The sequence below is a fragment of the Ovis aries genome, chromosome 4 (genome assembly GCF_016772045.2).
Source record: "Ovis aries strain OAR_USU_Benz2616 breed Rambouillet chromosome 4, ARS-UI_Ramb_v3.0, whole genome shotgun sequence".
NCBI classification, from domain to species: domain Eukaryota; kingdom Metazoa; phylum Chordata; class Mammalia; order Artiodactyla; family Bovidae; genus Ovis; species Ovis aries.
In genome coordinates this window covers 8,918,652-8,945,600 of record NC_056057.1, presented here as the reverse complement: position 1 = coordinate 8,945,600, position 26,949 = coordinate 8,918,652, and the positions used below count along the sequence as shown (strand labels likewise).

At 41.8% G+C, this 26,949-nt stretch overlaps 1 protein-coding gene across 4 annotated transcripts in view; it reads right to left on the bottom strand.

Annotated features, from left to right (window-relative positions):
- CDK14 (cyclin dependent kinase 14) overlaps positions 1-26,949 on the bottom strand; it is a 677,451-nt gene that overhangs the window by 448,761 nt on the left and 201,741 nt on the right. For all 4 annotated transcript variants that reach the window (XM_015095181.4, XM_042248369.2, XM_027968434.3 and 1 more), the window contains one exon: positions 3,045-3,124. In XM_015095181.4, the coding sequence (XP_014950667.1) occupies positions 3,045-3,124 (80 nt within the window). The remainder of the gene's footprint in view (positions 1-3,044; positions 3,125-26,949) is intronic.

Here is a 26,949-nt window from a genome sequence, read left to right as displayed (position 1 = left end):
GAAGACTCTTGAGAGTCTCTGGGACTGCAAGGAGATCCAACCAGTTCATCCTAAAGGAGATCAGTCCTGGGTGTTCATTCGTAGGACTGATTTTGAAGCTGCAACTCCAATACTTTGGCCACCTGATGCTAAGAGCTGACTCACTGGAAAAGACCCTGATGTTAGGAAAGATTGAAGGCAGGAGGAGAAGGGGATGACAGAGGATGGCATCACTGACTCAGTACACATGGGTTTGGGTGGACTCCAGGAGTTGGTGATGGACAGGGAGGCCTGGCCTGCTGTGGTTCATGGGGTTGTGGAGAATCGGACATGACTGAGCGACTGAACTGAACTGACCAGGCAATCAGAAGCTATTTCTTTCCCTGGCACCATTTTTTTTTAAAACTCATTCAAGCTCAGAACCATTGATATTTCCCTGTCAAATCATCTATAACCAATCATTCACCAAGATCTGACCTTTTTTCCTCTACAACATCAGTTTGTTCCTGCTTTCTAATAAACCTGAGTTCTCATAATTTCAAATCTACACTGCTTTGAATGACTGACTTATCCACTTCCAGTTTCCTCCTTCTCTAATCTATATCATATCCTAATACCAGATTTATCCTCCTAATAAACTCAGCTCAAAAGTCTTCAGAGGCCCTCTAAGCCGCAAAACAGGTCCCAACTACAGTACCATCATTCTACAACACAACCGCAGCTCAGGGCCGGCTTCTAAGCTTATCTCAAGGTATACCAGGTGCCCAAAGGCCTTGCCTCATACCCAGCCAGTATGAACAGACAGATCATCATTAATATGACCCTACTTCTTGTTTCTTCTCTCGAGCTTCCCATTGGTGGACCAAACTGTCAAAACTGCATCTTCTGATAACACTAGGAACTTCCTCTTAACCTTGAATCTAGGAAGACATCAGCAGGGTTAAGCTGGTTAATTCCAGCACATGCCCCACATGCTAAGGAGCATGCCTGCTGCCCAGAATCACTCCCCTCGTGCTTCTCTCATCGCCCAGCAACTCTTTGGCACTCTCCTACTTCCTAATATTCAGAGTCTACCATAATTCAACTTCACAGGTCAATAGGAACCCACTGTGCCCTACCTCAGCCCATGGTTTCCAGTTCCATCAGACTGAACACAAGTAGTTTATTCCTGGAATAAATCTCACCTGACAGTGATATATTATCATGTTTACATATTACTGGATTCAAGAGGAAATGCCAGATACACAGAAGGAGATGTGAGAATGGAAACAAAGACAGGATCTTAGCTAAAGAGAGGTATGTGCAGGTCATCACATTATGGCTGCTATTTAACTCATGAAGTGAATAAAATCACATGGGAAAGAGTGCTGATTAGAGAAAAGAAGGTCCTCTCCCTACTTAAAACTCCGTAACACTCAGACAAGGAGACAACACAAGACAAAGAGAAACAGTTACCTACTTGGAAAATCTGATCTCATTCAAGAGAATGTTTTAACCACATACAACCAGATAAAAGGTTGGAGAAAGTAAGACAGGTGTCTACTGAATGTGACAATAAGGAGTTCACTGATTAATCTTCCAATATTTCCAGCTAAACAGGAATGACAGAAACCAAACTGAAGAGAGATGAAAAGGAGAATGAACGGTGAGAAAGCGAAAATAGGAAGTAGATTTCTTCGGAGCTCCCTGGTGGCCCAGTGGTGAGGATACTGGGCTTTCATTGCTGTGGCCCAGGTTCAATCCCTGGTCAGGGAAACAAATCAGACCACTGACACATTACATTTAGTTCATCAATATCTTAATAATACTATTGAAGTAAATCATTATTATTTATCTTATTGTGGATCAGCAGACAAGCAGTCATAGTTCCGGCAAAGCCAAAATAAACCAAAGTCTTATTTCAGGTGTATCTGTACTTTAAAAACATGCAGTAGACGTAAATGTTCTGAAAGTGAACTGAAAAGATCCCACTAATAAAAGGTGACTTATTCCCTCGAAGTAGAAAACTATGCAGGAAGGCATAAAGCAAAAATAGAGCAATTTTATTTTATAAAAGATTATATGTGACGAATTACTGTTTAAAAGACTTTTTAGGACTTCCCTGGTGGTCTAATGTTTAAGAATCCACCTTGCAACGCAAGGCACGTGGGTTTGATCCCTGGTCCTGGAAGCTCCCATATGCCATGAGGCAACAAAGCCTGGGGGCCACAACTACTGAGCCTACACGTGGCAAACAGAGAATAACTCCTGCCAGCCCAAGCTAGAGAAAGCTAGCGCACAGCAACACAGACCCAGTGCAGCCAAAAGTAAATACTTTCTTAATCTAAAAACACAAGAATGCTTTCTAGAAAAATGACAGTGGAGCAAAATATTACAACATAATGTTGATACATAAAGAGCAGCTATAAATCAATAAGAAAAAGCCAATAGAAAATAAAGAATAGGGAAAAAGAAATCAAGAAAGATGAAGTACAAAAGACTAAGAAGATAGCATTCAGTTCAGTCGCTCAGTCATGTCCGACTCTTTGCGACCCCATGAATCGCAGCACGCCAGGCCTCCCTGTCCATCACCAACTCCCGGAGTTCACTCAGACTCACGTCCATCGAGTCAGTGATGCCATCCAGCCATCTCATCCTCTGTCGTCCCCTTCTCCTCCTGCCCCCAATCCCTTCCAGCATCAGAGTCTTTTCCAATGAGTCAACACTTCGCATGAGGTAGCCAAAGTACTTCCCCCCATTTTTAAGAAGTGTCCTTAAAAGTCATGAGAATAGAGTAATTTTAGATTAACACGTGCCTTAAGAACTCTGCAAACAAAATCAGATGTATAAAATCCCTCAGCCAGCTAGTGATAGTCTCACCATCAGCACATACTTTTTTCCCCCCACAGCTGAATACGCAGCAGGACAGTTTTATTTAACATGACTTGATATGATTGTAAGAGGTGCTGATTTTAAATTTCAGTCTTCACATTCCAATTAGAAACATGACCATATAATTTAAAAACAGCATCACTTATGGGCATCACACAAACACAGAAGCAAGAATAACAAGCGAAAATGCCTACCTTCCCTGATAGCTGTAAAAGGTGTACCTTCCTCTTCCTGCAGCCTGATCACCTTCAGGGCTACCAGCTTTCCATTCACCCTGGAGAAACAGAGAAACAAAAAAGAGAAGGAAATCCATGAAAATATGTTCTTGTCACGGTTCTAATTGGGCTTCCCAGGTGGCGCTAGTGGTAAAGAACCCACCTGCCAACGCAGGAGACATAAAAGACACTGGGTTGGCAAGATCCCCTGGAGAAGGGCATGGCAACCCATCCAGTATTCTTGCCTGGAGACTCCCATGGACAGAGGAGCCTGGCGGGCTACAGTCCATGGGGTCGCAGAGTGAGAAACGACTGAAGGGACTTAGTACACACTGTTCTAATCGTCTTCATTACAATTTGTATTTTATGGATTTGCACTAAAAATGTCAGTGACTCAATTATGCCATCACCACAAGATTAACTTCAGTAAGGCTGGGAACCCTATATCATCATCATAAATATTCACACTTCAAATATCCACATTTTAAATATTCACACTTGCATAGTCCAAGATTTAACTCAGGTTTTCTGTGATTCACTCAATGTTCCTTCCAACATGAAGCTAGTGCTTAATAAAAAAAAAAAAAAATAACTGCGTCTGATCAATTATTCAGATTAATTAAAAATCAAGTACTCAGAATAACACTCTCCCTTTGTTTCTCCAGTAGCTCCTTTGTTTCTTAGGATCAAATGTCTTTAGGGCTTCCCAGATGGCTGAGTGGTAAAGAATCTGCCTGCCAAGCCGGAAACCACAGGTTAGGTCGGGAAGATCCCCTGGAGAAGGAAATGGCAACCCACTTCAGTATTCTTACCTAGGAAATTCCATGGACAGAAGAGCCTGGCAGGCCACAGTCCCTGGGGTCACAAAGAGTCGGACACGACTCAGTGACTGAACAGCAACGACTTCATTTCCAGTCTTAAGCCGAGGTCGTTCAGTCCCCAAAGACAGGAAAGTGGCCCTGGCTTCTTTCTTCCCCCCCTCTTCTTTCTCTGTCTCTTTCTCTCGATCAATACCACCGATTCCTCCCTGTTTTGCCATTTTCTTAAACTAGAGTCTCCTAAAGTTGCATTTAGTCTGATGATGTTTTATAATGCAGTATATCATCACAATAAAAGTTAAGAATATTTTACTATTACAAAATTACACAAGACCCATACAAAACAGATGGTTCGTCCAAACACATTCTCAATGTGTATCAGCTCTAATTAAAAGTAAGATTACAGTAGGCAAGTAACTTTCTATACAATCAATTCTGTTAATGAAATAAAGACATGATTATTTATATTGGTCTTCCAGCTGAATATTCTACTTCTACCTTGACCAGGCTTACCAACATACTTCATATCAATATACTTAAATAAAATAAGTAAAATAACCACATATTAAAAATGGAAAAGCTACAGGAAAGCTGTAATGAAAAGTAAATCTCCCTGCCATAGCCAGCTCCCACCCTCTGAGGTCACCACTTAACTCAGGTAACTTAGCTTGATATGACTTAACACACACATATACAAATGGTAATACGCCATACAGGGTACAGTGTATATTATTTTTATCTCTCAATATATTTGGGTGACTTCCTCATAAACTCATAGAAATTGTCTCGTTTTTAAAAAACCACAGGGTGTTCCTTTGTCCAAGTGTAGATGCTTAACTTAATCCCAAACCTCTGCTGCTGCTGCTAAATCACTTCAGTCGTGTCCGACTCTGTGTGACCCCATAGATGGCAGCCCACCAGGCTCCACTGTCCCTGGGATTCTCCAGGCAAGAACACTGGAGTGGGTTGCCATTTCCTTCTCCAATGCATGACAGTGAAAAGTGAAAGTGAAGTCGCTCAGTCGTGTCCGACTCTTCGCGACCCCATGGGCTGCAGCCCACCAGGCTCCTCCATCCATGGGATTTTCCAGACAAGAGTACTGGAGTGGGGTGCCATTGCCTTCTCCATCAAGCTTTTTAATGGAACATTAAGAAATTATCCTGTACACAGGTTGCACCAATTTTTACTACCTATAGCAATAGGAGCTTGGGTTCCCCCTTTACTGATAGATCCTAGGTTGTTGACCACTGATTGGGCCAACTTGATGGACACTGTAGTCTAAATTGCAACCAAAAGTCTTTAAAGGTTATGGAATCAACAGAGAACCCATGCATCCCAGAGAATCCAGTGCCCGAGTCTGAAATAACCTGAAAGTCTCTTTTTTGTAAACTGCATCCAACTGGTCTATTTTTGATGGGGAAAAAAATAATCCTGCCACAGACACAGAATTTGAAAGGTCACGGATTTATCACAGCCCAGCCATCCTAATGGCATCCCTCATCGAACTGATTGTTCAAATAGGTTACAGTAATCAAAGGACATCTGATTATAAGGCTCTGCAATGTGCCGTCTCCTCTGGGTTAGGGGGCTGGTTTATTTTCCCCTGTGTTTCAGCGGGAAGGACAGCCTGGCACTGTTCTGCTCTCCTCTCCTGAGTATGTCACCTTGACGTCTTTCTAATCCTGATTATGCTCTAGGTACCCAGGTGCAAGAAAAATATTAATATTCATGTAGGGTTCAACTGGAGACTGACTGTACCTTGCCCTCTCCACTTTGCTCTTTACAGCTGAGGGAGGCCTCCAGCCCAGCTTGAGGCTGGGATGCAGTCAGTATTGACATCTGCACAGATTTTCTCAGCCCAGCTGAGCTCATCACTGGCTCCCCAAGGAGGTGGGAACTGAGGCCAAGAACTGCTTGGAATTCTCCCTTCATTTACAGATAGTCTCCCAACACCCATAACACACACACACACACACACACAACCTTCTTCCCACAAAGCTTTTCCATCTCCCTTGAGATCGCTGGCTTACACAAACTGAATTCTGGAATATAGGGAATTTATGGTTTTGGAAGGTTAAATGCTTAAACAGACTCAGACTATGAAGCTATGATTCCCCTGTGATACACTGAAAGGCGATGAGCCTTTAGCTGAACCAGCCTTGATACTTTAAATGCAACCAGAGAAAGAACACCTTTAAGCAACCTTATAGACTGTGTGCATCATTTTTGAGGTGAAATAAACCTTGAACATATCTACTATGATAAACTGCCTAAAAGAACAAGATCCGGGTTAATGGAATTCTGATTCTGAAGCATAATGCTCCAAGAGGTAAACCTCCAACTATCAATTTCTTATAGTTAGGATAACCACAGGAGTTAAAGACACTGAGATTTTATGTGAAACTAAAAACTAAAAACTTTAAATTTATACTAGACTATCAGATTTAGAAGCAAAGGAACTTTCTTCTGTTTTGTTAACTGTTACATGCCCAATGCCTAAAACCATCAGACATACAGAATACTCTCAAAATATTTGATTGAGTGAATATTAATAATGTTAATATACTAACATTTCTTTCATTACATTTGCAAGATAATTTAAGAATAAAATATAAAAATTATTGCTTTCAAAGATTTCAGAAATATCACATTTTTTAAAAGATTTCAGTATCTTCTTTCACATTTACTGTTTTTAACAGTAGGTCCTTGTTGGTCATCTATTTGGCATTTTCCTGTCAATTGCAAAACTCTCAATGTTTGAGTTTAAATATTTATTTTGGGACTTCCCTGGCGGTCCATCAGTTAAGACTCCACACTTCCATTGCAGGGGCTGTGGGTTCAATCCTTGGTTGGGGAACTAAGATCCCACGTGCTAGAGAGTTCAGCCAAACAAATAAATAAATATTTTCTTTTTTCAAATTAAAGGTGCAGTCTCTTTGTTTTTGATGATGCATGCAGATATATACAATTTTCATTTCCTTAAGGTTTTAGAATTTATAGAATGCTTTGTTAATTAACCTTTTTTACCCAACAGACCTGTTTCAAACCCCTCACTATCTTCAACAATCTGAGCTCAGACCATTAATCACTTTCTTCCTCTTTTTCAACTGCTTAATTGGTTTCCCATTAAGAACCATGTTGATCATCAAATTGTTCTTTAACCTAGGAGTCACTGTGACTCTCTGTTTTCTTAATTTTTCTCCACACATCTAGACACTCACCAACTACTGAATCCCTCAGCATAAAGTCTAGTAAAAACATTAAGTCACTGGCTCAACTTTAGGAAAAGGTATCTTTTGAAAAAATAATTACAAATATTCTAATGTTCAACCTTTGGAGCATATCTAATGATTACTTTGTGTGGTTAAACTGTTTAATTAAATATGCAAAACACATACTTCAAACATTGATTTAAGTTCTTTAGAATAATTACAAAATTCAAACTGAATCAATAAATTAGAGCTGTTTACAGGAAAACATTGAAGATTCCTCTTTAACAAGTCTTATTAATTAAATCAAAGGCTAATGAATAGAAGGCAATCAAGAGTTGACTGGCAACGGAGACATTAACCCAGGTAAACAACATTTTTAAAATGCTTTAAATTGTGTTAATACTACAACAGAACCTTCTGCTGGAGAAATTGCCCGGTTCATGTCTAGCTGTTCTAAGCCATACAGGGAGCTGTTTTAATTTGGAGCTGTTTTAATTTCAGAGACTAGTTATCAGTCTCTAATTCTTCCAAGAACTGCCATTCCCAGCTTGGCCTCCCTGTGAAGCTCGCTGCATGCTCAAGGATGAGTGATTTCAAACTGGTTCTAACCACAAATCCAAATCTCTGCCAACTTCAGAAATTCTGTCCACAGATATGTGTGCCCATAAGTCTGGAAATAATAAAATTATCTTGTGTGGGTGAAGCAAGACGGATAAGTTCTGAATAAGAATGGCCTATTCATTTTTCCCACTCATGTGCTATTTTGACATTTCATGAACCCTACAAAGGAAAACTTTCCCACTCAGGGTCAATTTTCCAGGCTCAAAAGACGATGCACAAAGAGAATTTCCTAATGGACAATTCTCAAAGGAAAGCCTAAAGGTTTTCTATCAGATTAGTTACCTCAAATCCGTAAGATAACTTTGTAGAATGAAACAGAATAACAAACATTATCTAGGTCATCTCTGAAAATAGTGTTCATGTGCTAACACCTAGAAGAAATTATGTCTAGAGGATATAAAGGAAATTAAAGCAATACACCTAAAAGAAATTTAATATACTCTGGCAAATTTAATACATTCTGCCTCTCTCTTCCATTATGATTCTGTCTCAAGAGAAACTGCTATGGAAAATAAGACTGAGCGCGTGGAGATCCACGGCTTTTGTTTCCTTTCTGCACTGGTTTAAAGCAATGGAAGGAAATGCAGTTACTGCTGAGAGAGGGACAATGGCAAGGCTGAGTACATCAGGGACAATATTTTGAACTGAACTTACACCTTTTTGGCAAAGTCATTAAAAATATGTTAAAGGTTTTACCATCAGTGTTTCTTTCCTTTGTTTTCTCTTAAGACACTGGTTGGAATGCTGATGATACTGTATCACATACACACTTCAAAAATTAAAAGGAACTAAATATTCATTCTTGCTGTCTCCACCTAAATTCAATTTTCACTCAGGTATAAAAGAGAAACCATCTCAGTACTATTTAACCTTTGATATTCAGAAATATTCTAAAAGTACATTATTTATTCTGGAAAAGTAAATTTAGAATTTCAAGGTAAGTTGTCAGTAATCCCACCTCACCCTAGTCTTTATCAAAACAATACAGAAAGAACAGGAAGAAGACTAATGTTATTTCTGCTAAATTGATTTTTAAAAAAAGATTTATAAAAGAATGGCATAATGGTTATTTATTAAGATGTGATTAACAATGCAAAAAGTCTAATCATTTAACGCAATGAGAAAAAGGGTGCGCTCAACCAACAATTATTATGAGAGTGTACGTTTGATAAAATATTGCTAATGATGCTTCATTAAATGTACAAACTCATAATACTTTGAGACATAAAATTAGAGGAACATATATCGTTCCTGGGAGAAAAGAAAATAATTACATTTCAATAACTTAAAACTTGCATTATTCCTAAAATAAAATCTGTCAGTAAAGGATTTGAGAATCTTAGAACTTTAAAAAGTAACCTCAGTGGAGGGAGGGTATGGCCTGGGAATTTGGGGTTGGCAGATGCAAACTGTTACATTTAGGAGGGATAAACAAGGTCCTGCTGTACAGCACTGGGAACTATATTCACTATCCTGTGATAAACACAATGGAAAAAACACAACAGAGAATGCATATATGTGTGTATAACGTGATCGAGAAACGAGTCAGTTTGCTGTTCAGCAGAGGTTGGCACAACACTGCAAACCAACTGTACTTCAATTTATAAAAATTAATGTAAAAAACCAAAAAGAAGTAAACTCAGCGATCACTCCAGACGAAAACGTTCTTACTGGGTTGGTTGTCTGTCACTCTCGGGAACAAAGCAGTCCCTCAGAAGACTTCGGTGGAACTCAAGTCCCCTAAAATACCACATTTTTAGTTCCTCGTTACGTTCAGCCAAAACTGGCCTCCTGTAACTTCTAGTCTCTCAGTCAAGTTCTGAGTCCACAGAGACTAGACTAAACGCTCTTCCTCAGGATAGCCCTCCACTTAATGAAGTTTTACTACCCTGCCTCCTAGTCAACAAATACTAATTGAGAGACTGTCGATCTGTGCTGGGGATAAAGAATAAACCACCCAGACACGGTCCCTGCACTTCTGGCTCAGCGAGGAGATAGATGTGAGACATGTATCTACAAAAACAGCTAATCAAAGGTGGGGGGCGGGGGGCAGAAGATGCTCGCTTGTCAAAAACGGGACAACTTGAGCATCGCTAAATGAATACCTGTGATTGAAAGGTATTAAATATGTTTAAATCAATACATTTACAATGAGATATTATTTACTTATAAATTCTATCTTTTTAACATTCTTTTGGATGTGGATCATTTTTACGTTTCTTTTCCTTTTTTTCAGTTTATTCTTCACTGGAAGATAATTGCTTTAAAATGTTGTGTTACTTTCTGCCATACAACAAGGTAATCAGCCATAAGCATACATATATCCCCGCCTTTTGAACCTCCCTCCCAACCTCTATCCCCAATCCCCCGAACCCACCCCTAACCCACCGCTAACCCACCCCAAACTCACCATCACAGAGCACTGGGCTGAGCTCACTATGCTATTCGGCAGCTTCTGATGTGGACCATTTTTAAAGTCTTTGTTGAATTTGTTACACTACTGCTTCTGCTGTTTATGTTCCAGTTTTTTGGTCATGAGAAAATGTAGGATCTTACCTCCCTAACCAGGAATCAAACCTGCACTCCCTACATTGGAAGGTGAAGTCTTAACCACCAGACCACCAGGGACGTCCCCTATAATGAGACTTTAAAAGAAACTCATGAGTTACATTTGTAGAGTACTATGGATCCCACTCATTAGTTTAAAAACTGTTAAAAGAGAACATGTCAAGCATTTACTTCCCTTTTCATATACCTTCCTATACACTAAGTGTTGCTAAGTTAATCAAAGGTGTTTGTTTAGCAACTGTTTAGTTGCTAAGTTGCTTTGACTCTTCTTTGGCATGCAAGCATGCCATAGACACTATACTCAGTGTGATCAGACAGTTGATATGCGAAATTGCTCTGTAGAGATGTACTGTGTGAAAAATGAAGAGGGAATGACAAAATTCGAATATCGCCATTACCAGCTGCTGAAATCACACAGAAAAAGGCTACCAGATATTAAGTGCCTCCTGATGGGAGAGCTCATGCACCTCAATGGAATCAATTCAATCTGAATGTGACCAAGTACACTCTAATCCCTTATTTTCAGGAGACAAAGGAACACGTTATTAAATAAATAACACCATTTCTTATTGGGCTACAGTGAGAAAAATCTAGACTACAGGAAGCTATAGGGCAAGGAACCTGTTTCTTCAACAAATAGATTTCAAGAAAAAAAAGGTGGGGGAAAGCCCACGACACAAAAGAGAGAGATCAACTAACTGCAGTGAACTGCAGTGCCATCTTGATTCCAACAAAGCTAATTTTAACACTGACTATGCATTTGATGATTTAAAAATTGCTAAAATGTTTACGTTTGATAATGGTATTGTGCTTAGGTGCTTATCTTAAAACAAGGTTCTTATCTTTCAAAGAGAAAATATACAATGATGTTTAGGGTTTGTTTCAGAATAACTGGGAGGAATGAAGACAGATGAAACACATAGGCTGTCAAGGATGGCATCATGGGGAGTTATGAAAACTCCAGTCTCTTCTAGTTTTCCAAAATATGTTCTTTAAAAACTAAAAAACATACCCCATACAAATGGAGATAAATGCCATGAAGGAAATCACAGCATGCCATAAGAAGACAAAGAACCTATTGTACCGGAAATACAGATGAGCTTACTCGCAGAATGCTGCTGCTGCTGAGTCACTTCAGTCGTGTCCGACTCTGTGCGACCCCATAGACGGCAGCCCACCAGGCTCCCCCATCCCTGGGATTCTCCAGGCAAGAACACTGGAGTGGGTTGCCACTGCCTTCTCCAATGCATGCAAGTGAAAAGTGAAAGTGAAGTCGCTCAGTCATGTCTTCGCGACTCTTCGCGACCCCAGGGACTGCAGCCTACCAGGCTCCTCCATCCATGGGATTTTCCAGGCAAGAGTACTGGAGTGGGTTGCCATTGCCTTCTCCTACTTGCAGACTAGACTAACAAAAAACGAACTTATGGTTCCAAAAGGAAAAAGTAGGGGAGGGATAAATTAGGAATTGGGATTAACAGATACAAACTGCTATAAATAAAATAGATAAGCAATAAAGACCTATTGTACAGCACAGAGAACTATATTCACTATCTTCTAACAACCTAAAACGGGAAAAGAATCTAAAAAAGGATATACACATATGTATACCTGAATCACTTTGTACACCTAAAACATTGTAAATTGACTGTACGTCAGTTTTTCTTTTAAAAAATAACCTATTTTAGACAGTTAGAGAAGGACTTTCTGAAAGTGTGACTGACATCTGAGCTGAAACAAGAAATACAGAAGAGTAAGTGAAGAACATTCCAGGCAGATGGGACAACCTGTGCAAAAGCCCAGAGGCAGAGAACACAATGCATTAAACAAAAATGTAAGAAAGAGTGGCTGAGGCTTGTTGTCACTGGTGGGTAGGGTGCGTGGATGGGGGAACGTGGAGAGGAGGACAGGAGAGCTCGATCACAGAGGTCCTTAAGGGCCACAGAAAGCCCTGATTAAAACAAACCCCACTGGGGACTCTTCAGAAAAGAGAGAGCATGATTAAATTACATGCCTGCAGCTCCCTCACTATGGTGTGGAGAAAAGACTGAAGGAACCCAACTGAGGGAGCAGCGAGAAGGGAGGTGGGGCAGTGAGCGCAGTGATCCAGGGAAGAGATGCTCGCCACCAAGAACCAGAGCATTGGCAAGAGGAAAGCAGTATTCTGAAGACAGATTCAACAGGCTATAAGCATAAACTGGATTGGGTGTAGGGCAAGTGGTGAAGGATGATTTCAGATGTCCTGACTTCAAAGTCTGCGTGGATAGAAGTATGTGTACCAAGGCAAGGGAAACTATAGAAGAGATTTAGACAGAGATCCAAAAGTCCATTTGGGAGGAAAGCAGTCTAGGAGCGACCAAGTGCAGACATAAGAAAAACACTGGTATTTATGAGTCTGGATCTCAGTACAAAAATCTAAGCTAGACATAAAAACGTGTGAATCGTTGGAGGAGTTCAAGGGAAGCAATAATCTCAAGACAGCCAGTTTTCTGTTAAAGCAGGAGTAAAGAAAACACTAAGAAAAAAGCAGAATCAGAGAATTATGTTCTAGATCTAGATGACATGAAAAGAGTCTGAAGGATGGGGGGACAGACAGAGAGGAGACGGAGTAAGAAATACAGGTGTGAGGTCTGGGAGCTGACAGCAAGGGAGCGGTATGCCACGGGTGGTGCTGTGGCAACAGATAAATGCACAGACAGACAGGCAGACAGACAGACAGATTACCAAGCAGCAGATAGAAAACCGGGAAGTTATATACCACAGGTAGTGCTGAATATCCATTGGAAGGACTGATGCTGAAGCTGAAACTCCAATACTTTGACCATTTGATGCGAAGAGCTGACTCACTGCAAAAGACCCTGATGCGGGGAAAGATTGAGGGCAAGAGGAGAAGGGGACAACAGAGGATGAGATGGCTGGATGGCATCACCGACTCGATGGACATGGGTTTGGGTGGACTCCGGGAGTTGGTGATGGACAGGGAGGCCTGGCGTGCTGCAGTCTATGAGGTTGCAAAGAGTCGGACCTGACTGAGCGACTGAACTGACTGAGTGCTGTAGCAAACGGTGGAGCTGAAATGGAGCAGAACGCTATGGTCCTTGCACCCCATGTCCTCAGTCTGCCTTCTGCCTATGGAAGAACTTCAGCCAAAGGATAAATTTATAGTCAGAGAAGTGAGAAAACACAGAAACAAAGGAAAACAGTCAAAGGAGAGCAAATAATAACAAGATATTCATTAAAGTCAAGGACTTTTGGTTCCTTCTCAAGGGCAATAGCTTTTCAAAGGCTTTAGTTCCCCTGAGCCACATCCTGTGAGCTGTCTTATAGATACTGAAACCTCCACCAGGCTGAAACAGTTAACTCCATGATGACCAGACTCCACCCATGACACAAGCTGCCACAGTTCCGTGAAGCAGAAAAAAACAGGAGCAAGCTGACCCTAGGACTGAACCTAAAACAACCGAAGGACACTGGTCAGACCCCAGCGACCAACTTGAACATGGCTGTCAAAGCTGCCAGAGCTGTTTCTGCATGGAGCCCCTCCCTCTGTCTATGCTCTGTGCACCGACTCTCAGCGAGCTGTGGGAGTAGGGGACAGTCGCCCTTTGGACCGGTTGCAGGCATCCAAAAAAATGCAAAATTCCTTTCCGCCAACCTGGCCTCTTCACTGGCTTTCGAGCAGTGAGCAGCCAGACCCCACACCTGCCGTGTGAGGCAGAGGCAAGTCCATCCTGGTGGCCTCTTGGAAGCAAGTGGAGAAGGGCTGATGTCTTGGCCGTTGCTCAGCGAAGCCACCGCTGCGCATGTGAGGCAAGGCCTGGAGTGGGCTAGGGCCAGCCCAGCGGCTGCGCAAGAGACCAAAGTACAGGGTCTCACCTCCGGCTCCATTTTAAAAGTGACTTCTTGTTGTTCAGCTGCTCAGTCATGTCCGACTCTTTGCAACCCCATGGACTGCAGCACACCGGGGTTCTCTGCCCTTCACCATCTCCCAGAGTTTGCTCAAACTCATGTCCATCGAGTTGATGCCATGCAACCATCTCATCCTTCATCGCTCCCTTCTCCTCCTGCCTTCAATCCTTCCCAGCATCAGGGTCTTTTCCAATGAGTTGCCTCTGGGCATCAGGTAGCCAAAGTACTGGAGCTTCAGCTTCAGCATCAGTCCTTCCAATAAATATTCAGGATTGACTTCCACAATGCCTGGCACCATCCTTGATTTAACTGGTGTGGGGTGGAGTTCTAGCATCCATATTTGTTAGAAACATCCTTGCTGCTTTTGTTCAGTCGCTAAGTCATGTCCAGCTCTTTGAGACCCCATGGACTGCAGCCCACCAGGCTCTTCTGTCCATGGGGATTCACCAGGCAAAAATACTGGAGTGGGTTGCCATGCCCTTCTCCAGGGGATCTTCCCAACCCAAGGACTGAACCTGGGTCTCCTGTATTGCCGGCAGACTCTTTACTATTTGAGCCACCAGGGAAGCCCCTTCAGGAGTTTGATCTATCCCTAATAATATTCCAACATGTCAGCAGCAACCAACTGCTCACACCTTTCACGTCTGCTCTAAATTCAGTCCTGGTTTTGACAAGCCCTGGACCCCCATTGGTCTATGTGTCCTCATCTGAAGCAGAGTGGAAACACCGAACAGGATGAGGCCCAGAGCAGTACTTAAAAAAAAATTTATATATATACATACATACACACATATGTGTGTGTGTGTGCTATATATACTTGGCTGTGCCAAGACTTAGCTGTGGCACGTGGCATCTTTCAGTTTTAGCCATGCAAACTCTTAGTTGTGGCATATGGGATCTAGCTCCCTGACCAGGGAAGGAACCCAGCCCCCTGCATTGGGCGTGTGGAGTCTTAGCCACTGGAAGCTATCAAAGAAGTGCCCGGGGCAGTGCTCTTTGACACCACACTCTTGACATCCATCCCGTCCCCTCTGGGGGGACCTGGCTTCATTGACTGTCTTCTCCTTCTCTCTCTCCCCCCTTCTTCCTTCCCTTTCCCTTTCAGACTCTCTAACCCAGCCCTTCCTCCCCACGGCCACTCTGTCCCAAACCACCACGCTGACCTTCTACCTCTCCCACTGGACTGTTTTGGAAAATTTGCATCTAGTACACAGTGTTCAGTGGGGAATGAATGAGGCAACCCTTCACCTTATAAAAAAAGTACTCGAAAGCCTACCACTCTTACCAGCCTGTTTTAAATCTACCACCAGAAACAGCAGATGACTCAACTGCCTGTTGCTCTCTAACCTACCAATCAGAACATAATCAGAACATTTACCCATGTTGGAAAAACGAGCAGATATCCAGCATTTACAGTGTTCCAGTCCACTAGCTTAACTATCTCCTCAAAAAGAGCAATTAAATTTATTTAGGTATGACATAATCTTTTATGAACTCCTGCTGCTGCTGCTGCTGCTAAGTCGCTTCAGTCGTGTCCAACTCTGTGCAACCCCACAGACGGCAGCCCACCAGGCTGCCCCGTCCCTGGGATTCTCCAGGCAAGAACACTGGAGTGGGTTGCCATTTCCTTCTCCAATGCAGGAAAGTGAAAAGTGAAAGTGAAGTTGCTCAGTCGTGTCTGACTCTTCGAAACCCCAGGGACTGCAGCCCACCAGGCTCCTCCATCCATGGGATTTTCCAGGCAAGAGTACTGGAGTGGGGTACCACTGCCTTCTCCGTATGAACTCCTGAAACACTATTTTTCCTTCTATTTTGACTTACTCAGAAATCATCTGAGTGGATCATCTGTCCTAAATTTTCAGCTGGAGGAAGGGGAATGCAAAAATGTACACAAGGGTAAGGTGAACCATTTCCATCTTCTTTGTGAACATCTGGACAGCTCAAGGCTGCTACTGTCTCCCCAATTTTCCATAGATCCTCAAAGGTGACTAGCAATGATAGGACCATCTCAACTCCCAATTTCTTTAAAAGTCTGTGACACAGACATCTCGGACCCTAAATCAGAATCCCTCAGAGAACCATAGTACGATCAGACTTCCTGAGACATCTGATTATTTAACTGACTCCTACGTTTGCTTTGCACTTTGGGGCTTAAAACGAACTCTTCCCAGTATTATGATGTCAGCAAAACATAGAGTAATTGCACTTATTTCTACCCCAATAGCATCTTTTGTATGTAAACGTCAAACCTGAGCTTTTCCTGAATTATTAATGCTTCCTCTCCTTCCCTCATTGAGCTGGACTGTATTGTGGTTATCTTGACGTGTGTTGGCTTTTGAGAGATTTTTATCACCCGTGTTGACACGTTAACCTTCCAGAGTTTTAGAGCAAACCACTGTACACATCTCAGTATTCTTCTGGAATACCTCCAATTGCAAGGAACCATTCTGGGGCGAGCAAAAAGTTACCAGCATATAGTACCTGAGGAGATTACCAGCCAAAGTATACATAAGACAGTATCAAGCAACTTAAATGCATAAGCAACAAAGGTAAGTTCTTTGTCAAAAAAAAGTAAAGCAAATTTATCAAAGACAAGGAATGAAAGAATTAACTTATCAAGAAAAGGCAAGAAGCTTGGAAACAATGCCCAGGACATCCACAGATGTAAAGGTAGTTGGTTACACTACTCCTGAAGTTACTGGAGAACCCTTTATTTGATGAGATGGGAGGGTTTCATAAGACGTAAGTAAATGTAATTTATTGTGAGGAGTTTTGAGACTGAGATTTGAAGCTAACTATATTAATCAGTTCTGTAAGTTTTCATCTTTAACGTACTGCAGTTCATATCCCTAAACATACATCTATATGCACACATATCGAAGAAAACTAAGAATTAGGGCATGATGGGAAGATCAAGGAACAAAAAGAAGAAGCAGAAGGGTTTTTTTGCTTTGTTTTTCTCTAGCCCCACTTTCAAGAACACTTGTCTTAGGAAACATATTACTGAGGTCTTTGGAAAGGTTGCATTTTACATTTCTAGAGAAATCACATTTTCTTCTTCTGAGATCAAGTTGCCACTTCAAAATGATTTTTATCTTCAGTAGCTTTTTTTTTTTTTTTGCCCATAGAAAATGCTCCCAAAAAAGCAGAAGAGAAATGGACATATTTCTTGATGATATTGTCATTTTTACCTATCTTGGATTACTTACTATTTCCTGGATAATTCTTACATGGCATCTCTTATATTTTTCAACAAACTCAGGGAGATAGCAAAGGACAGGGAAGCCTGGTGTGCTGCAGTTCATGGGGCAGCAAAAGAGTCAGACATGACTTAGCAACTGAGCAATAACAATATCTTATACTACTAATATATCTAAAAATAAAAATAATTCATAATTTTTAAAAAGTCTAACTACAGCATCAGAATGACAGTGAATAGTCATTCATTACATGAGCTGGGATTAAAGAAAAGACGATGAAGTCTGATGCTAACTCTTACAGCATTTCAAGCTTCCTAGTTCAAAGGTATGTTTAAAACATGATACTCTCATTTCTCGAGGAGAGTCATAAATGTTCCCCTCCTCTAGGAAAGACATACATGTTCAGCATCCTAAGAGAGAGGTCAAGCTTCTGCTCTCAGGAAAAACGCATCTCCAAAGAAGTTAAATGAGATGTGCCAAAAAGCCCATCACTGATTCACCAAGAGACTCTGAGGAGTCCCCAAATACTCATTGCCAAGTAATGGTAACCACAGAGATCTTGTATTTTCCATTCAAACACAGCCTTACAAAATTAAGAGAAGTTTGGAACAGCAGGATTAAACAATTAAGGCAGGGGTATTCAGAGTTCAGACTATTCTCAACCCATTCTCCCATTCTAATAAAGACGTGTATGTACACACACACACCCTCCACACGTCCAGCTTCCGCTACAAACAGGACAGCAAGCTAATGTTTTCTTTTTTTGGTTTGGCTGTGACAGACCAAGAAGAATCAACAAAGAAAATTATTATAAATACACTGCGATTTGGTTAAAGCAGTAGAAGACTTATATCAAGTCAAAGAGATTATGAGTGATTTTAATTTGCTCCAGTGAAAATTTCTTCCTTTCATAATTATAGAAAATCTGTCATTGTTAAATAACTTTTAAATGAAATTTTACAAAAATATCAAGCAAAGCCAAACGTATCTAGTTTGACTTGTCTTTACGACAAAAATGATAGGACAAAAATGCTACAGCATCACGAATTATCTAAGAGACTACACTCCTAGAAATAAAAGTGACACTCAACTGGAATTGCTTTTTAGGCAAGTAAAGTCTCAAAGTAAAAAAGTGATTCTCCTGACTATAATGTTGAAAATAACCAACCTATACATGCTGAAGATCAGAGTTTATATCGATTCATACGTTGGGAAAGAACTGATTAAATATTAAATATTAGTAAATAATATTAAATATTTTAAAACATTAAATATTAGTCGCTCAGTCGTGTCCAGCTCTTTGCCACCTCATGGACTGTACCCCGCCAGGTTCCTCTGTCCATGGGATTCTTCAGGCAAGAATACTGGAGTGGGTAGCCATTCCCTTTTCCAGGAGATTTTTCCAACCCAGGGGTTTAATCTGGGTCTCCTGCATTGCAGGCAGATTCTTGAGCATCTGAGCCACCAGGGAAGTGATGACACAAAGAAAGACTTTAATAAAAATCGTACATAATTGATATGATATGATCTATGCTAGTCTTACTTTCAAATCCTATCAAGAGAGTATAAATCAGTCAGCCTGATTTGGAATAAAGTGACTTTTTATACTGCCAGAAAGTTTAAAATCAAGATACTTGTCTTCAACTTAAAAATAGCATTCATGTTAAATACTCGTATTGTTAAGGTACCCACAGTACCTTAACTATGGCAGGCCTGGGACAAGGAATTTATTTACACTAATTTGGTCACTACACCACCTTTGTGTGGTAGATACTATTGCTATCTCCATGTTTATAAAGAAACTGAGGCACAGATTAGAAGCAGTAGGTCCACAAATTGGACCTAGGAGACTAGACGTCAAGGCCCATATTCATAAATTCTCTGCGGAGTAACAATAATAAAAGGGTAAACTTCAGAATAAAGGCGTGCGGCCCAGAGCCTCATATTCTCCCTTCAACAGATGCACTCTGCTTACACCAGACACTTATATTACTTACTCTCAAAGCAATGTCATTACTTTCTGTGTTTTCTAATGCTTTGTAAATATTATCAAAATAAATCAATACACTTTAGAATGGCATTAATAAGTCTTACCCTAATTAGCACGCTTATCAGAGAACAGTTGGAAAATACAGAGAAAAAATTTACATCAACAATAATCCCAGTATTCAGTGATAAATTCTTCAACAAAAGTATTGTCTAGACTTTTTCCCCCTATTGTAGATTTTTATAAATGGTGTCCTACCATATCTTGTCATCTACTTTTTCGCTTTAGTTTAAAAATCATTATTTTACTGGATGGACTGCAGTAAGAACCTAGGAAGCCTCAAGTTTGAACAAACCTACATTTTCCTTTTAAAGTAAATGGTCCCAGTACTCCTTTAGTTCATGAAATCTCATGATACCTGTACTGTGATTTACTGATAAAAGTAACTCTGCTAGCCAAGCAATAGAGGCCTGAATAAGGAGAGAGTATATGGGCCCGACTGCAACATGGGGCAGAACCTACGGGGCACAGTTGTTCCGAGTCAGCCTGACTGGAATTCAGTCTTCCGGGGGTGCTCCAACCCAGTGACAGAAAAGAATCACTTAAGTCACCTCCAGGAAAGACATTCTAGCATATTTAACTCCATGAAGCCAGATGCATGATCTTAGAAGAATGGAGACCCACGATAATCAAATGTGTACTTGAAGAAAGAACTTAAGTCCTGACCACAAATCTCTCTGTACAAGAGCCAAATGTCTACGTCTCTTGTCGTATTTAAAGAGCCTGCTGACAGCATTCCTAAACATGTCCCCAAACATTACATACTTTTTAAAATATTTCACTTATTTGGCTGCATCAGGTCTTACTTGTGGCATGCGAGATCTTTCACTCGTGGCACGTAATCTGGTTCCCCGGCCAGGCATCGAACCAGACCCCGTACACTGGGAACATGGAGTTTCAGCCGCTGAAACCAGGGAAGCCCCATATAGTTAATCTTTATTAAGCGAAGTCGAAAGTGAAGTTGCTCAGTCATGCCCAACTCTTTGCGACCCCATGGATAGTAGCCTGCACCAAGCTCCTCCGTCCATGGGATTTTCAAGGCAAGAAGTACTAGAGTGGGTTGCCATTTCCTTCTCCAGGAATCTTCCCAAGCCAGGGATCGAACCCAGGTCTCTCACATTGTAGACAGATGCTTACCGTCTGAGCCACCAGGGAAGTCAGTCTTTATTAAGCATCTATTAATAGTACTATAACAGGTGCTGAAGAATAAGGTATACACACACGAGAATATGCCACATACATATGAGGCAAAGGAGCTGTCGAGCAAGGCAGTAACTGAATTATGAAAAAGAAGGAAAAAACTATTCTGATATTTGCTTTAAAAGTTAAGATTTTAATCAGGACTGTTCCAACAGTAGAAACAGAGATATGGTTCAACTTTGAACACAGCAACAACAGGTGGGTTTTTATAGCCAAAGAGCAGATGGACAGAAAATTACTAAGAGGAGGCAACAAGGGGAGGAGGGAACCTTGCTCAACTGATCTATTGAGATTCCTGCTAAAACCAGTCCAGAGCCATCAGGTATCAAGGGTGGGGGGAATTTTCTCTAAACTGACTTAGCAGGATCCTTGCTAAAACTGGGCCAGGTAGGCCTGGCAAGGATGGGGCTAGAGTTGGGGAGGGAGTGGCAAAGTCAAGGCCCAGTCAAAAGAGAGCTTAAAATAACATGTGTGTGTTCAGCTACTTTAGTCCTGTCCAACTCTTTGCAATCCTATGGACTGTTGACCGCCAGGTTCCTTTGTCCATGGGATTCTCCAGACAAGAATACTGGAGTAGGTTACCATGCCCCCCTCCAGGGGATCTTCCCGACCCAGGGATCCAACCAGTGTCTCCTGCGTCTCCTGCCTTGCAGGCAGATTTACCACTGAGCTATCGGGGAAGCCCTTACAGTAACATAATTGAAGTTTATTCCAAGAGAGCATCTTGTCAGAAGGCAGGGAATGCTCATAACATGAATAGGACTTGAAGATGGGATAGAATGTGGACATGGAAAAAGAGGAGGCAAGCCGCTTACATAAAGGGATCCATCATAAAGATGCAAAAGGGGTACCGGGGGAGGGGGGTGGCAGGGAGGCACATTCAAAGCACAGAGAGAAGAAACTAGGGAAGCAGTAGGCCATAAGGCAAGAAAAGCAGATGCCGAGCTGCCTACAAAACTGAACCAGTAATCAGATACCTGATCTTATTAGACAGCAGTATCTTCATCATTTGCCTACATATTTCAGGGTAGAGCTTTGAAAGAAGCAAATAGGCTTCTAAAGTTAAATATACATTAAAAAATTTTAATTGGAGGATAATCGCTTAACAACGTTGCACAGATTTTTGCGATACAACAACATGAATCAGCAGTAAGAAAATGTATGTCCCCTCCCCCTTGAGCCTCCTTCCCAACCTCTCACCCCATCTCACCTCTCTAAGTCATCACAGAGCAGTCGGCTGAGCTCCCTGTGTTCAATACGCATTTTTATTCCCAACCAACATAGGCAAATTAACAGAGCTTATAAGTCTATCAAATATATCTCCATGATATAAACAGAGATTAAAAACAGACTATAAAATGAATACAGTTATCAACATAAATTAAAACATACTAAATATTAATATAGCTTCCCAGGTGGCTTAGTGGTAAAGAATCCGCCTGCCAATACAAGAGATGCGAGTTGGTTTCTTACGTCTCCAGGAAAGAAGCTCCCCTCGAGGAGGGCATGACAACCCAGTCCAGTATTCTTTTTTTTTTTTCACTCCAATATTCTTGCCTGAAAATTCCATGGACAGAGGAGCCTGGTGGGTTACAGTCCATGGACTCGCAAAAGAGTTGGACATAGCAACTAAATAACAACAAATATTAATACATTTCTAGGACTGAAATACTGTAGCCACATATCTATACAGAACTATAACATATTTGGTAGCGAATCTGCACTGTAATGAGAAAGAAAGCTGAATCCAATCTGTTAAATCCAATTATGCCACTTTCAAGGCTTTCCAAGCAATAACGTGTGTTTATCACCATCAAACAGGACATTAGCATCCTTTCTCTACACACAGCATCTGTTTTGCTAGGTTTGGTGCTAGAGAGTAAGGGAAACTGACAAGATCTTCAATTACCATTCAGTAACATTAAGGCTCGCCCACCAAATCTACTTCTAATAAGAAATCTAATTTCTACTCAGTGAGATGAAACAATTTAGCCATTCTGAGGAGAAATCATGTCTCATGGCTTTCATGGAGTCTGGCTCCAATAACGCTGTACACATGAATGGACAAAGTCAACTATCTCAGACAAGGGCTAAACTAGGAAGCCACGGTAGACAGGACATGACATCAGCTCTCCTGATAGAACACTTTCTATAAGTAAGAAACTCCCACACTCGGGTTTCCCCCAAGAGCTGATGCATTGGAAAAGACCCTGATGATGGGAAAGACTGAGGGCAGGAGGAGAAGGGGGCAGCAGAGGAGGACATGGTTGGATGGCATCATCGACTCAATGGACATGAACCTGAGCAAACTCCAGGAGATAATAAAGGACAGGGAAGCCTGGTGTGCTGCAGCCCATGGGGTCCCAAAGAGTTGGACAGACTAAGCGACTGAACAACAATATACTCAAAAGCAACTAAATATTTGCTGGGTTTTCATCTAAAACGAGGGATGAATATAACTGCCATGACTCTTTTCCAACTGAAGCAGATGGGAAATCATCAGCAGTCATCCAGCTGAGGAACTCTTCCATAACAGCGTCGTGTTTACAAATCCCAGCCCAGAAAATAGATGAGACTTCGCCTAGTGCAATATGTTACCTTCCAACGAGTTTAAAAAATAGTACATCTGCAACTTGGGTAATTAAACACACATACCTAAATGTTTCTGTCTAATACCTATAGATACCTATTCACTCAGTAGTTGTCTACCATCCTCTTCTTTTGTAATATTTATACTCTTGTTTAAAAACAAATGGAAAGTCACTATATTAAAATTACAGTAAGACTTTCCCTGGTTATCTTGTGGTTGAGAGTCCACCTGCCAAGGCAGGGGAGGCAGGTTTCATCCCTGATCCCGGAGGGTCCCACACGCTGCAGAGCAACCAAGCCACATGCCCCACCAGTACTGACAGCTGCATGCCAAGAGCCCAGGCTCCGCCATGAGAGAAGCCGCCACAGTAAGACACCTACACACCGCCAGGAAGCGCAGCCTCTGCGCACTGCGAGTAGAGAAAGTCTGCGCGGCAAAGACGACCCAGGGCGGCACAACATAAGACTAAATACACAACATGACAACGGAAATGGATACTGGAAAACTAACCTCCTGTGTTCACAGCACACAGACAACACACAGGATTACCTTTCCTTGTTTCTTTGTTTTTAAATACACAAATATTTAAAGAAAAAGTACATGCAGATCAGGAAGCAACAGTTAGAGCTGGACACGGAACAGCAGACTGGTTCCAAATTGGGAAAGGAGTACGTCAAGGCTGTATATTGTCACCCTGCTTATTTAACTTATATGCAGAGGACATCATGAGAAACGCTGGGCTGGATGAAGCACAAGCTGAAATCAAGATTGCTGGGAGAAATATCAATAACCTCAGATATGCAGAGGACACAATCCTTATGGAAGAAAGCAAAGAACTAAAGTGCCTTCTGGTGAAAGTGAAAGAGGAGAGTGAAAAAGTTGGCTTAAAACTCAACATTCAGAAAACTAAGATCATGGCATCTGGTCCCATCACTTCATGGCAAACAGATGGGGAAACAGCGGAAAAACTGGCTGACTTTATTTTTGGTGGCTCCAAAATCACTGCAGATGGTGACTGCAGCCACAAAATTAAAAGACGCTTGCTCCTTGGAAGAAAAGTTATGATCAATCTAGACAGCATATTAAAACGCGAGACATTACTTTGCCAACAAAGGTCCACCTAGTCAAAGCCATGGTTTTTTCAGTAGTCATATATGGATGTGAGAGTTGGACTATAAAGAGACCTGAGTGCCGAAGAATTGATGCTTTTGAACTGTGGTGTTAGAGAAGACTCTTGAGAGTCTTGGACTTCAAGGAGATCCAAACAGTCCATCTTAAAGGAGATCAGTCCTGGGTGTTCATTGGAAGGACTGATGCTAAAGGTTAAACTCCAATACTTTGGCCACCTGATGCAAAGAACTGACTCATTTGAAAATACCCTGATGCTGGGAAAGATTGAAGGCAGGAGGAGAAGGGGATGACAGAGGATGAAATGGCTGGATGGCATCATTTGACTCAATGGACATGAGTTTGAGAAAACTCCGAGAGTTGGTGATGGACAGGGAGGCCTGGCGTGCTGCAGTCCATGGGGTCACAGAGTCAGACACAACTGAGCGACTGCACTGAACTGAACATTGCTTATTTTCTTCTTTTTAACCCTGATCTTAAACATCCCAACCATGAGGACTTCCTTGGTGGTACAATGGTTAATAGTTCACTTTCCAGTGCAGGGGATGCAGGCCCAATGCCTGGTCAGAGAGCTAAGATCCCACATGTCTCCTGACCAGAAAACCAAAACACGAAACAGAAGCAACACGGCAACAAATTCCCCAAGGACTTTAGTAACAGTCCACGTCAAAAAAGAGATCCAAACCACTAATAATCTGAGGCTATTAACTTTATTGAGAGGACAGGATTAATCAAGCAAGCATTCAATCATTATGCTCATAACTTACTCAATATTTTGGCCACCTGATGTGAAGAACTGACTCATTGGAAAAATTCCTGATGCTGGGAAAGATTGAAGGCAGGAGGAGAAGGGGATGACAGAGGATGAGATGGTTGGACGGCATCACCAACCTGATGGACATGAATTTGAGTAAGCTCCAGGAGCTGGTGATGGGCAGGGAAGCCTGGCGTGCTGCAGTCCATGGGGTCACAAAGAATCGGCCACAACTGAGTGACTGAACTGAACTGAACTGAAGGAGAAAGTATGACTCAATTATACAGGAGACTTGAAAAAACAGAAAGATTAACTCGTTTTTGGATAGATGGAATGACTCCAACTCTTCGATACAATAAGAAAGTATCAGATGAGAAGCTGAGACACAAGTTTTCAGTGAAGAAATTTTACTACTCAGGGCTATAAACCTGCACCTACCTTTCAACCTGTCAACTCCACTTTCTTCAACTTTCAAAGAAAATCTCTACTACAACCTCTTTGTACTTTCTTCTCATCTATATACACAAAGCTCAACATTCAGAAAAGGAAGATCATGGCATCCAGTCCCATCACTTCACGGGAAATAGACGGGAAACAGTGGAAACAGTGTCAGACTTTATTTTGGGGGGCTCCAAAATCACTGCAGATGGTGATTGCAGCCATGAAATTAAAAGATGCTTACTCCTTGGAAGAAAAGTTATGACCAACCTAGACAGCATATTGAAAAGCAGGGACATTACTTTGCCGACTAAGGTCCGTCTAGTCAAGGCTACGGTTTTTCCAGTGGTCATGTATGGATGTGAGAGTTGGACTGTGAAGAAGGCTCAGCGCCAAAGAATGGATGCTTTTGAACTGTGGTGTTGGAGAAGACTCTTGAGAGTCCCTTGGACTGCAAGGAGATCCAACCAGTCCATTCTGAAGGAGATCAGCCCTGGGATTTCTTTGGAAGGAATGATGCTAAAGCTGAAACTCCAGTACTTTGGCCAACTCATGCGAAGAGTTCACTCATTGGAAAAGACTCTGATGCTGGGAGGGATTGGGGGCAGGAGGAGAAGGGGACGACCGAGGATGAGATGGCTGGATGGCATCACTGACTCAATGGAAGTGAGTCTGAGTGAACTCCGAGAGATGGTGATGGACAGGGAGGCCTGGCGTGCTGCGATTCATGGGGTTGCAAACAGTCGGACACGACTGAGCAACTGAACTGAACTGATATGAGTATCTGTATATTAATATGCTATATGAATATATATAATACAAGGGAAAAGTTTTGACACATATAAAGGGAAATAAAACTATACAGGCTAATTACTAAGTAGCTACTAACACTGTCTCTACATAGAAATCTGGCCATGTCAGCTTCAGCACAGCTTCCCAGGTGGCTCAGCAGTAAAGAATCTGTCTATCAATGCAGGAGATGCAGGTTTGATCCCTGGGTTGGGAAAATCCCCTGGAGAAGTGAAGTGAAGTGGCTCAGTTGTGTCCGCCTCTTTGCGACCCTATGGACTGTACCCTACCAGGCTCCTCTGTCCATGGGATTTTCCTGGCAAGAATACTGGAGTGGGTCGCCATTTCCTTCTCCAGGGGATTTTCCCAACCCAGGGATCGAACCCAGGTCTCCCGCATTGTAGGCAGACTCTCTACCATCTGAGCCACCAGGCAAATCACTGCATTATTCTTGCCTGGAAAATTCCATGGACAGAGGAGCCTGGCAGGCTACAATCCAGGGGGTTCACAAAGAGTCAAACACAGCTGAGTGACTGAGCATGCACGTAGCTTCAGTAATTGTGTTTGTGATGAAGCATCATCCACATAAGCATACTTATTAGGCAAAATAACT